The following is an 11023-nucleotide window of genomic DNA, read 5'->3' as shown; positions in this document are numbered from 1 at the left end:
AGAGCCATAAGTTGAGCCCAGCCTTTTTACTGGTTACTTGATGATGAAATCTCTCAGATTTTACTGCCCAGGCTGGCTTTGAACTATGACCCTCACATCTCAGCCTCCTCAGTAGCTAGGATTCCAAGTGTGAGCCAGCAGTGCCTAGCTGGTGCAGTTTTCTTAGTAATCTCAGTAAGATATACTTCATATAAAACAACCATTTTAATCCCTCAGCATTAACTAATTCACAGTATTATAAAAATAAATCATATCATATTTCACTCAAATTGTATTAATATAGTGTAACTCGTACTATTTCATTTACATTACTATATATTTTCTCTTTCCTGGGGCTTGAACTGAGGGTCTTGGCACTCTCCCTTATATTCTTTGGCTCAAGAATAGGCTAGCAGTCTACCACTTACACTACAGTCCACCTCAGCTTTTTCTAGTACTTTATTGGAGATCAGAGTCTCATAGACTTTTTTTTTTCATGGCTGCCTTTGAATCACAAACCTCATGTCTGAACCTCCAGAATGCCTAGGATGACAGCTGTGAGCCACCAGCCCCTGGCTGATTGTCATGAATATAAAGCTAACTACTCAGGAGGCTGAGTGCAGAGGTATCAAGGTTTGAGACCAGCCTGACCAGAAAAGTTGAAGAGACTCTTTCTCAGCAATTACACGAAGATAGAATAGGACTCCACGTGAGTCTCAAGGGGGAGAGCACCCGCCTAGCAAGCTGGACACCTGAGTTCCAGCTCCAGACACACCGCCCCTCCGCGGCCCGGCCTTGAAAGGGCGGGTGGCGCCCTCTAGCGTTGCGGCTCCCGCACAGCCCTGGTTGACGGCTTTGCAGTGCTGTTGAGAGGCAGATGCCAGCTTCACTTTCCCTATGGCCACTGAAGCCTTCCTACTCTTCCAGGCCTTCAGGTCGGTTCCCGCTGACTCCAGTTGCCCGGGACCCCGCCCTGGCTTCCCGCCGAGCAAGCCTGCTCCTGTGGCTGCGATGCACTGTGCCTTCCCCGCTGCCTCCCGCCCCGCCCGCAGCTGCTGTCCACACCCCAAGCCAATGCTGCTCCTTGTGGGTTCCAAGCTGCCTGGCTGGCGGCCTTCACTCCAGGCAGCTGGACATGGGGCGGGGACGGACTCCAGCAGGGAAGGAAAATCTCTGCCAACACCACAGCACGTTTTGAGGAAGGAAACTTTCAGCTCGGGGCTTGCCAAGGCCTAGCAGGAACCATGCTCCAACAGACCTTAACAGGGCTCCAACAAAGCTCCACTCTGCCTGTGCTCCCGGGCGCGGGGTCCCTGCTTCTGCTTCTGGAGCTGGCGCTGCTGGTGTTGGTGGGGATGGTGGTGGGGGTGGAATCCCGGGGTCTGGCTAGAACATGGGTGAGGGTCATGTGTCCATAGGGCCCATGTGAGGTTGAGCAGGTGTCAGGCATGGATTGTTAAGGAAGCAGATCATCATCATCCACCTGCCTTGCTGGGCTAGTCCTGCTTGCTGCCTCTTAAAGCAGTTGTCCACACAGGCAGCGCTGAAGCTGTTCTCAGAGTTCTGCCTTCTTTTGCAAAAAATAATGTATCCTGTCACGCTGGGGTTTTTGCTTCTTTGTTGTTGTTGTTGTTGTTTACACATTCTGGCACTTTTCTTGTTCTATTTGCATGTTAAGCACAGACCTGATATCTAGATTTCTCTGGCTCACATGCTTCACTCAGGTTGTGTCCTCTCTTCCTGTCTCATTGCTTAAGGATTGGGAAGCATTTCTCTAGGGCATAGGGAATCTCCTTCAGATCAGGACCGAGTGTAAATGCCTGCATTAGGTGAGCCAAACCCTAGAGTCTGATGGGGTCATAACATACACTTCCAGAGGGCATTTTATTCTACTTTTATTTTTCTGGGGCTGGGGATTTGTACCCAGAGCCTAGCACAAGTCTTCTTCCACTGAACTACATCCACAGCCCTTGGTTATTCACTGGGCATGGTGGCTCACTCCTGTAATCCTAGCTACTCAGGAGGCTGAGATTTGAGGATTGCAGTTTGAGGCTAACCTGAGCAGAAAGTCTGTGCCTATTACCTCCAATTACCTACTAAAAAATCCAGAAGAGCAACTGTGACTCTAGTGGTAGAGTGCTAGCCTTGAGAGAGAAAGAAAAAACAATCAGGGACAGTGCCCAGTCCCTGAGGACAAGAACCAGGTCAGCCACAAAATAGATTTTTGTTTATTTGTTTGTTTTTAAATTTCTCAGCGATGTGGCACCAGCTGGCCTTGAACTTGCTATGCAGCTCATGCATACTTCTCCCACCTGGTGTTACAGGCAGGCCCCTCCACATTGGCACCAGAAGAATGTGTTTTGCTGAAATGGATGATGCTAATGTGTTGTGAGTTTGCTGATGCTACAAGTGCAAATTCCAGGCTGACTCTGGGAATGCTGAGACTTATTACTCACCCAGAGCTGGGAAGCATTTGGAAATTCCTTTCCTGGGTAGCCACCCGTGTTTGTGTGTGACACTGCAAATATGTTTCTAGAGCAGAAGTTCCAACCTATCACAGAGGACATTGCAAAGCCAGAGAAACTGGGGCTGATGGGGTCAGGTGACCAGGATAGTGAGAACTAGGGAGACAGCAGGAGAGTGCACTGAGCCCAAGAGACCACAGCTGCTCATGGGTTCCAAGGGGAGAATCAACGACAAGCTGACCTGCACAGGGCTGCAGCACAGCAGGGAGCAGACTGCAGGTGGCAGGCCTGTCCCTGGACACTGGCCCAGCTAGATGTGGACAGAGAGGTCTCCTTGAGGGAAGGGGTTCCCTGCGTTCTGTGCAGTGCAGCCCAGGGGTTGGCAGCAGAGGACACTTCATCAATGTTAGTTGCTGGAAGGAAGGAGCCCTGTTGTCCGCATTGCAAAGTGGAGAAATGACAACCCCAAGACCTTCTAGCTCTCCTTCCAGTTGCTCAGATTCTTCTCTTGCTTTTCCTTGCACTTCTCAGCATCCCTGAGAACTCTTGTACATTCTGAACTGCTTCAGATTTATTACATTCTCTCTCTCTCTCTCTCTCTCTCTCTCTCTCTCTCTCTCTCTCTCTCTCTCTCTCTCTCTCTCTCTCTCTCTGTGTGTGTGTGTGTGTGTGTGTGTGCTGATTCTGGGACTTGAACTCAGGACCTGTCCCTGAGCTTTTTTGCTTTAGGCTAGTTCTCTACCACTTGACTCACAAGTCCACTTCCAGATTTTTGGGGGTTAATTGGGGATAGAGGTCTTCAGGACTTCCTTACTGGGCTGATGCCAAACCACAATCTTCAGATCTCAGCCTCTTAGGTAACTAGAATTAGTGATGTGAGCCAACAGCACTTAGCTCAGACCTGAATGTTTTACTCCTATCAATAAATTAGATGTCAAGGAAGGCTTTAAATAATGATTTTACCACACTCGGTGCCACTGCACCTATTGAGAGTATAAACTGGAGTTGACCAGATAGGATCCAAACCCCTTACTGAGGATAAGTGAAGAGGGATGGTGTATTTGTTACATGCTGTGTGAATATTCTGGGAAGCACAATGCAGCCTTATACCCCAAATTGGGATAAGGCCAACATATGCAAAAACGTACACAAATTTTAATTGATGAGATAAACTGAGGTATTAGTACCCATGTACAAAGCAATAGATGCCTATGCCTAGAAAGGGCTGTATTTACCCAAAGGTTTCCAAGTACCAACGCTGACATCTTCCTGCCTACTCAGCCCTATTGTGTGTGTTGGGTTTGTGTTTGTTTGGTTTTGGGGTGTTTTTTTTTTCATCTATTCTGAGTCTTGAACTCTGAGCTCTTTTGCTCAAGGCTAGTGTTCTACCACTTTGAGCCACAGCAGTACCTTGCGTTCTCCTACGGTTCATTGGAGATGTGTCTCATGGACTTCTCTGCCTGGGATGGCTTTGAATGGCGATTCTCAGATCTGAGCCAACTGACTAGCTAGGATACTGGGCATGATCCACCTGAGCCAGGCTTCCACATTTATTAAAATGGTTCTACACAGATAACAAAAGCTGACAACAAAATAGTGGACTTCTATCACCATCATGTGGTCAAATTTGGAAACTACAGGCCTGTATACATGAAACCTAAACTCTGGGACATTTGTATGTCTACCCATTTTTTCCCTCTTCATTAAATACCTTCTTCGACTTAAAAAGATATTTCAGAGATTGGAAATGTGGCTTAGTGGTAGAATGCTTGCCCAACATGCATGAAGCCCTGGCTTTGATTCCTCCAACCACATATAAAAAGCTGGAAGTGGCACTATTGTAAAAAGAGTGCAGTTCTAGCCTTGAACAAAGGAAGCTCAGGCACAGTGCCCTGACCCTGAGTTCAAGCCCCAGAACTGGCTAGTGTCTCATACCAGAAGTGGTGTTGTGGCTTAAATTGGTAGAATACCTGCTTTGAGTGATAAAGCTCAGGGAGAGTGCCCAAGCCCTGAGTTCAAGCCCCAAGGAATGACACAAAAAGAAAATCACTATCAGCATCAGATAGTGTGGATCCTGCTATACTCCTACCTACTCAGGAGACTTAAGTCCCAGCATCATGACTTGAAACCAGCACTGACAGGAAAGTCTGTGGGCTTCTTATACGGCACTCTATCCTTGACCAAGAACAAGCTGAGAGGTAGCACACAAGCCATAAATTCAAGACTAGCACAAATACAAAAAAAAAAAAAAAAAAAAAAAGAATCTCTGGGGCTGGAAAGAAGGCTCCATGGTAGAGTGCTTGCCTTGCATGCCTGAGGCCCTGGGTTCGATTCCTCAGCACCACTTAAGCAAAAAGCAAAAAGCCGGAAGTGGCGCTGTGGTTCAAGTGGTAGAGAACTAGCCTTGAGCTGAAGTGCTGAAGGACAGCACCCAGGCCCAAGTTCAGGCCCCATGATTCGACCCCCCCAAAAAAATTTAAAAATATATCCCTCAAGTGAGAATCTATTTTCAGGTCTCTTCTCAAAGGCTCAACTCAGCAAATCCCAGATTCCGGGCTGACCACAGGATAGAGGTAAGGACTTTGGACAAGGAGATCTTCCAGTTTACCAACACTTTCTCTAGATATCCTCGGCCAATTTCATTACAACTCTCAAAAATTTCCTCCCAGGTCATGATGAACACCTAGTACCACAGTCAGCTCTGTCCCCACGCCCACACCATGTCACCTGTCCTGCAGCACTGCCTTCCTCCTGCATGTCATGGTCCTTCTTTGCTCTCTTACACACCTGCCACCTGTCTCTTCTGCTAGCACACACGCTCCACAACCATGACAGTTCTGACCTCCTTTGACTTTCTGAGGGATTCCTAATTCAATCTGCAGACCAAACCAAAGGCCTAAGAACCACATTGTTAAGTAGTCAGAGCACAGGCCCTGCTGTCTGCCAGGAGATTCCTGTCTTAATTTTTTTCTGAGATTGAAGCTGAGCAGAAGGGAGTGTTTTAGTCAGGGTTGAAAGGACCAAGTCAGCCTTAGAGGGAAGGCAGGGCACAGCAGGAAGCACAGCGCCTCTCGTGGCAGCAGGAGGCAGAGCAGGGCAGTAACAGGGTCCAGAGAAAACACAATCCCCAAGGAACCATACACACAGTGGAGTCCCAGCTACCACAGTCCAACAGCTTCCAGAACTCTGTGCAGATTTCCAATTTACCACCTGATGACACTCTCCCTAGGTCAGAGCTCTCATGACCCATTCTCCTTGAAATGCCCTGACACACACATGTGGACATGAACTCCACTAACTTCCAGATCCTCTCAGCCAATCAAGAGAGTAATCAAAATCCCTTCCTGACTCTGTCTTCAATCCAGGAATTCGGGTGGGAGCAGAGCTGGGATTAACCCGAGCTGAGGGCAGGTGGAGGGAAGGTGGGCAGAGCAGATGCAGAGGATCAGGAAGGGAGCTCACAGGAGAAACCTGACATCCCTCCTCTCTGCTCTTCCCACAGGTGGCTCCCTTGAGGGCACTGGGGACAGCACAGACCCACACTGGAGGCAGCAGTGCTAGAAGGAAAGCAAGCTGCTCACATTGCCTTTCTCCTCACCACACACACCCTGTGCAAGGCTGCCTGGTGCTTTGGGAGGCAGTGACAGGAACACACCCCTGCTGCTGTCACAGGACACCCAGAAGGCCAACAAGACACCAGCTCATGCAGGATGACAAGAAGGGACAGAAGTATGGAGATGAACTGATGGTGCCTTAGTAGAGGACTCAGGCCTGAGCCTAGTCTCACCTGCACAGTCTGTGCTGTGTCCTAGACAAAGGAAAAGCCCCTCTGATCATAGGTGCTCATGGAGAAGGTTCTAGGCAAACAACACAACTGAGGAGCAGGAAAGACAACCCAGGTGAGGACTGAATACATGACAGTCCAGAATGCACTGAGCTCCTATGCACACCTGCCTGTTCTCAGGCTAACCCTGGCCCCGCCCACAACACAGCCCAGCAAACATGATGATTCTGGAAGTTAATCATGTTTGATTTTCTATCTCAAGTTTTGGGATTCATTCATTGATTTTTTTCAATATTTTTCCATGACCACAATTTGAAACACAGACCCACATCCACATTCTCTTTATCAGTGGGGAAGCAAGCAGCTGCAGCTCAGAGCAAGGGAAAATGAAGTCAGGGATGGGGAAGCCCTGGCCCCGCCTCTGCTGGAGCAGCAGGTGGAGGGGAGAGAGACCCAGGTCAGTGTGGGGAGGGTCCTGGTGCTCAGGGCTGGGCTGGCTCCTCAGTTCCTCACAGGAGGCTGACAGCACACAGAAGCCTGGACATGGTCAGAACCCAGTACAGGAAGAGAAGTCAGGAGCTCATGATGTCCCAGGAGGGAGGAGGAGAGGCAGGAACAAATGCTGTGCCTCTCAGACCACACAAAGCAGCTGTGTCACACTGCAGGAGAAAAGAACACGCACAACAATGCAGATCAGTCACTGTTAGCCACACACTCTGAGCAGGCCACTAACACCCAATGCACAGACCCTGCAACTACAACACAGCCTTCCCTGCGCCTCAGCCCTGCCCCCATTTAGGGTCTCCAGTTGTCACCTTTTTCAGCTCTGAGGGCAGCATCAGAACCCTGGTCACTGTCATCTCCTGTGGTGGAAGACAGGAACTGGTTAGAGAACACAGGCGTCAGTGGAGGAATTCCAGGTGCATGAGCTCCCACAGGTCCTGTCTGCACCACAACAAAGGTCACCTCCTCCCCCATGGCACTCACTTGCAGCCTTATCATAGCCTTCTCTCTTGTCACCTGTAGGAGAAACACCATGTGAGAGGCAGGACACAAGCAGTGCCATGAGGGCCTGGATGAATCCCTAGCCTTGACCTCATGGGAAGTTTCTAGAAATGTGACCATAGAACCAAGGAAGCATCAGGAGAGAGGAGGGCAACAGTTGGGAAGAGAGACCACAGGACCTCCTGGAGTGTGACCTCAGTGGGCACCTGAGTCCCTGTGGGCCTGAGTGCTGCAATCAGTTCCCATCACCACCCTCAGGAGGGGGAATTTTGTGTCCTTCGTTTTGCAGGTGATTTACAGAAGAGGAGCTGTCAGGCTGGGGAAGGCCCTGAGTGTGCTGCAACTTCCCATTAGGAGTGCAGCTCACACTTCTGCCTGGGGCCTGAAACCCACAGGTGGCCCAGGAACTCAGACCTCCACCTTCCTACCTCCAGTCCTCTTCCTCCACAGCACAAAAACCACCACAGCTACAACAACCAGAACTGCAAACATGCCCAAGCCAATGAAAATTCCAGTCTTGGGATTGGTGGGCCAAGCAGGCCGCTCTGGGAAGAGAAGGGAAAGGAGGATGAGCACTGTGAACCCAGCTCTCAGTCCTTACCTGCTGAGAGCTGCACATGCCTCCTGCTGTCTCTGAGCACAGCTGTGCTCTGTGCCCTCAGCCCTGCTTACCCCATGTCAGGCTGAGGGGCTCAGGCAGCCCCTCATGCTGCACATGGCATGTGTATCTCTGCTCCTCCCCAGAAGGCACCACCACAGCTGCCCACTTCTGGAAGCTTCCATCTCCTGCAGGCCTGGTTTCCACCAGCTCCATTTCCTGGGTCTGTTCCTCTCCATCCCGCAGCCAGGTCAGGGTGATCTCCGCAGGGTAGAAGCCCAGCGCCCAGCACCTCAGGGTCATCTTATGTTCAGAGGTGGGGTGGAGGGTGATGTGTGCCTTTGGGGGATCTGAGAAGAACCCAGAAATTCAGATGCATCTCCTTGCGTCCCATGGACCACCGTGCAGGTCAGTTGACCATGATGAGGATACACAGCACAACGAGTGGGGACAGGGATGGATGATCCAGGCTGGAACTTGGCTTCTGGAATCATCTTCTAAATCTTGCAGAGTCCTAGACTCAGTTGAGATCACCATGGCCAGAAGCCCCTGATCTCTCAAGAGTTACTTTGCTCTATCCTGGGTGGAGATAAGAGAGACTTTCCCCAAAAATGTGGATGAGACTTCTAGCCACAATGGGTCCTGGTTGAGGACAAATGCTGAGAGCCTCCTGGTGCTGCCCAGGGCCACTGCCAGAGTGGAAGGGGCCAGCTGCACACTTCTTTCAGGGACAGTCTTCCCCTCCATGGGTGGAGAGAGAGAGAGAGACAGACAGAGACACAGACATAGAGACAAAAACAGAGAGAGACACAGACAGACACAGAGACAGAGAGAGATAGAGAGAGACAGAGAGAGAGATAGTGTGTGACTTTCACTGTTGGGATGCCAAGGTGGATTCCAGAGCCACTGTGTGACACAGCATGTGAAAGGCAGGGGCTCATGGTCCTCTGGGCAGGGAAGGGGTGTGGTGGGCTGGGTCCCTTTTCCTCTCTGGCTGTGGGAGTGGAGGGGGACTTCCACAGGAGATGGAGGAGTCCCCGGGCCCTGGTACCTGTGCGCTGCAGCGTCTCCTTGCCGTGCTCCAGGTATCTGCGCAGCCACTCCACGCACGTGTGCTCCAGGTAGGCCCTGTCATTCTCTCCCTCACCGGTCTCCTCCCACTTGCGCCTGGTGATCTGAGCCGCCATGTCTGCCGCGGTCCAGGAGCTCAAGTCCTCGTTCAGGGCGATGTAGTCCTGGCCATCGTAGGCGTGCTGTTCGTACCCGCGGAGGAGACGGCCATCTGAGCTCACGTCGCAGCCAGACATTCTCTGGACAATGTGAGAAGCTGCCCCGCCCCCACGGTCAGCCCGCGCCCCGCGGGGACTTTGGCCTACACGGAGAGGACACCGGCCCCACCCCGCGGCTCTTTCCCGGGGTGCCGGTCCCCCCACAGCGCCCGCAGCCTGGGCTGAACCTCAGTCCTGAGACCCCGGGGGCTCGGGCTGGTCAGCGGGAGGCGGGGAGGGGTCGTGACCTCCGACCCGGCGGCGTCGCTCACCGCCCGCGCTCTGGTTGTAGTAGCTGAGCAGCGTCTGCAGCCACACCCGGTTCATCTGTGCGTTGTTCTTGCCAATGCGCGTCTCCCGCTCCCAGTACTCGGGCGGCTCCCGCTCCACCCACGACGCCCGCGGCTCCATCCTGGGGTTCGCGGCGTCGCTGTCGAAGCGCACGAACTGTGCGTCGTCCACGTAGCCGACGGAGATGTAGCGGGGCTCCCCGAGGCCGGGCCGGGACACGGCGGTGTGGAAATACCGCAGGGAGTGGGGGCCTGCGGGCGGGCGCGGGTGAGAGCCGGGAGCGCGGCGGGAGCGGAGAAGGGGTTCGGCACGCGGGAGACGCAAAGGGGGTCCGAATGACCCCGGCGGCGCCCAGCGAGGGCCCCCGAGGACGGGTCAGGCGGAGGCGACGGGGACGCGGCTGCCCGGGCCCTGCCCCCCGACGGCGCCCTCACCCCACCGCCACCCCTCGCTCTACCCTGCGGACTCGTGTTGCCCACGGGTCCCAGACTCACCCGCCCAGGTCCCGGCCAGCGCCAGCACCCACGACAGCAGCCGCAGGACGGATCCGGGCTCCATGAGATCAGCCCAAGAATCCGGATCCGGGCTCCATGAGATCAGCCCAAGAATCCGAGGAGACTCTGAGTGCCGGTAGTTCCGCGGGGGACTTTAGAACCCGGAACCCCAGTGACACTGATTGGCTTCTCTAGGACCCGACACCCAGTAGCAGCGAGAGCTTGGACGCGTCACCAGTGTCCGGGCAGAAGCGGCCGACTCAGGTTGGAGTAGAAGTGAAATTGGGGAGACTGGGAATCCCCAGTGCTGAGCTTCCCCACCCAGAGCAGCTCTGGCTCTGACACACTGAGATCTAGCCCTGGGCACCTGGGCTTCGTCCTGATCACTGTCCCCTCGCACCAGCACTCTGTCCCAGCCACTTAAGGTTTGGCCTGAGGGCCAAGTCAGAGGTCCTCAGAAAGTTTGCTTCCATGATCTCTGCACACATTCATGTCGACCCCATAGGTATTTGTATCATATGGGTTCTGTCACTATTCACTGTTAGGGCTGGGAATGTGCCTAGTAGTAGAGTACTCGCCGCGCATGTTTGAAACTGGGGATCCATTCCTCAGCACAACAGATACAAAAACGCCAGAAGTGTTGCTGTGGCTGAAGTGGTAGGGTGTTAACTACCTTGAGCAAAAGAAGCTCAGGGACAATGCCCAGGACCTGAGTTCAAGGCCCAGAACTGGCCAAAAAAAAAAAAAAAATAATAACTTCTAGATATGAAACAGTCTTTATTTTTTTTTATTTTTTTTATTTTTTGGGTCCGGTCGTGGGGCCTGAACTCTGGGCCTGGGTGCTGTCCCTCAGCTCTTCAGCTCAAGGCTAGCACTCTACCACTTGAGCCACAGTGCCACTTCCGGCTTTTTTTTTCTGCTTATGTGGTGCTGAGGAATCGAACCCAGGGCCTCAGGCATGCAAGGCAAGCGCTCTACCCCTGAGCTACTTTCCCAGCCCCATGAAACAGTCTTTAAACCTAATGGCTCATGTCCTGTATCCTTGCTGCTTGAGAAGCAAAGATATCAGGATAAAGGTTCAAAGCCAGCTTGGGCAGGAAAGTTCCGGAGACTCTTCTCTCCAATTAACTACCAGAAAC

At 52.4% G+C, this 11023-nt stretch overlaps 1 protein-coding gene across 3 annotated transcripts; it reads right to left on the bottom strand.

Annotated features, from left to right (window-relative positions):
* Positions 1–6450: 6450 nt before the first annotated feature.
* On the bottom strand, positions 6451–10019 carry LOC138828288 (saoe class I histocompatibility antigen, A alpha chain-like). Of its 3 annotated transcripts, none has more exons than XM_070024277.1 (8): positions 9885–10019; positions 9372–9641; positions 8883–9158; positions 7906–8181; positions 7662–7778; positions 7216–7248; positions 7044–7110; positions 6451–6887 (listed from the first exon to the last, which is right to left on the bottom strand). In XM_070024277.1, exons 1-7 carry the CDS (start codon positions 9946–9948, stop codon positions 7085–7087), a joined length of 1062 nt encoding a protein of 353 aa, XP_069880378.1. In that variant the 5' UTR covers positions 9949–10019; the 3' UTR covers positions 6451–6887; positions 7044–7084. The 3 variants fall into 3 exon arrangements, with proteins under 3 accessions (XP_069880378.1, XP_069880377.1, XP_069880379.1); XM_070024276.1 differs by having other exon boundaries at positions 7044–7091; XM_070024278.1 differs by lacking the exon at positions 7662–7778 and having other exon boundaries at positions 7044–7091.
* Positions 10020–11023: the final 1004 nt, after the last annotated feature.

This window comes from Dipodomys merriami, unplaced genomic scaffold (assembly GCF_024711535.1).
Source record: "Dipodomys merriami isolate MVZ:Mamm:240054 unplaced genomic scaffold, mDipMer1.0.p SCAF_16, whole genome shotgun sequence".
Lineage (NCBI taxonomy): Eukaryota > Metazoa > Chordata > Mammalia > Rodentia > Heteromyidae > Dipodomys > Dipodomys merriami.
Note: the sequence above shows the minus strand (reverse complement) of the source record. Positions and strands in the feature narration are given on the sequence as shown.

Bases quoted from the DNA above. Each gene is read 5' to 3' on its own strand.
- LOC138828288 (XM_070024276.1), bottom strand. From the start codon at position 9,948: ATGGAGCCCGGATCCGTCCTGCGGCTGCTGTCGTGGGTGCTGGCGCTG. The intron at 9,159-9,371 runs GTGAGCGACGCC...GGGGCGGGGCAG, and splicing joins CTACAACCAGAGCGCGGGCG to CTTCTCACATTGTCCAGAGA. The intron at 8,182-8,882 runs GTACCAGGGCCC...GGTTCTTCTCAG, and splicing joins GGAGACGCTGCAGCGCACAG to ATCCCCCAAAGGCACACATC.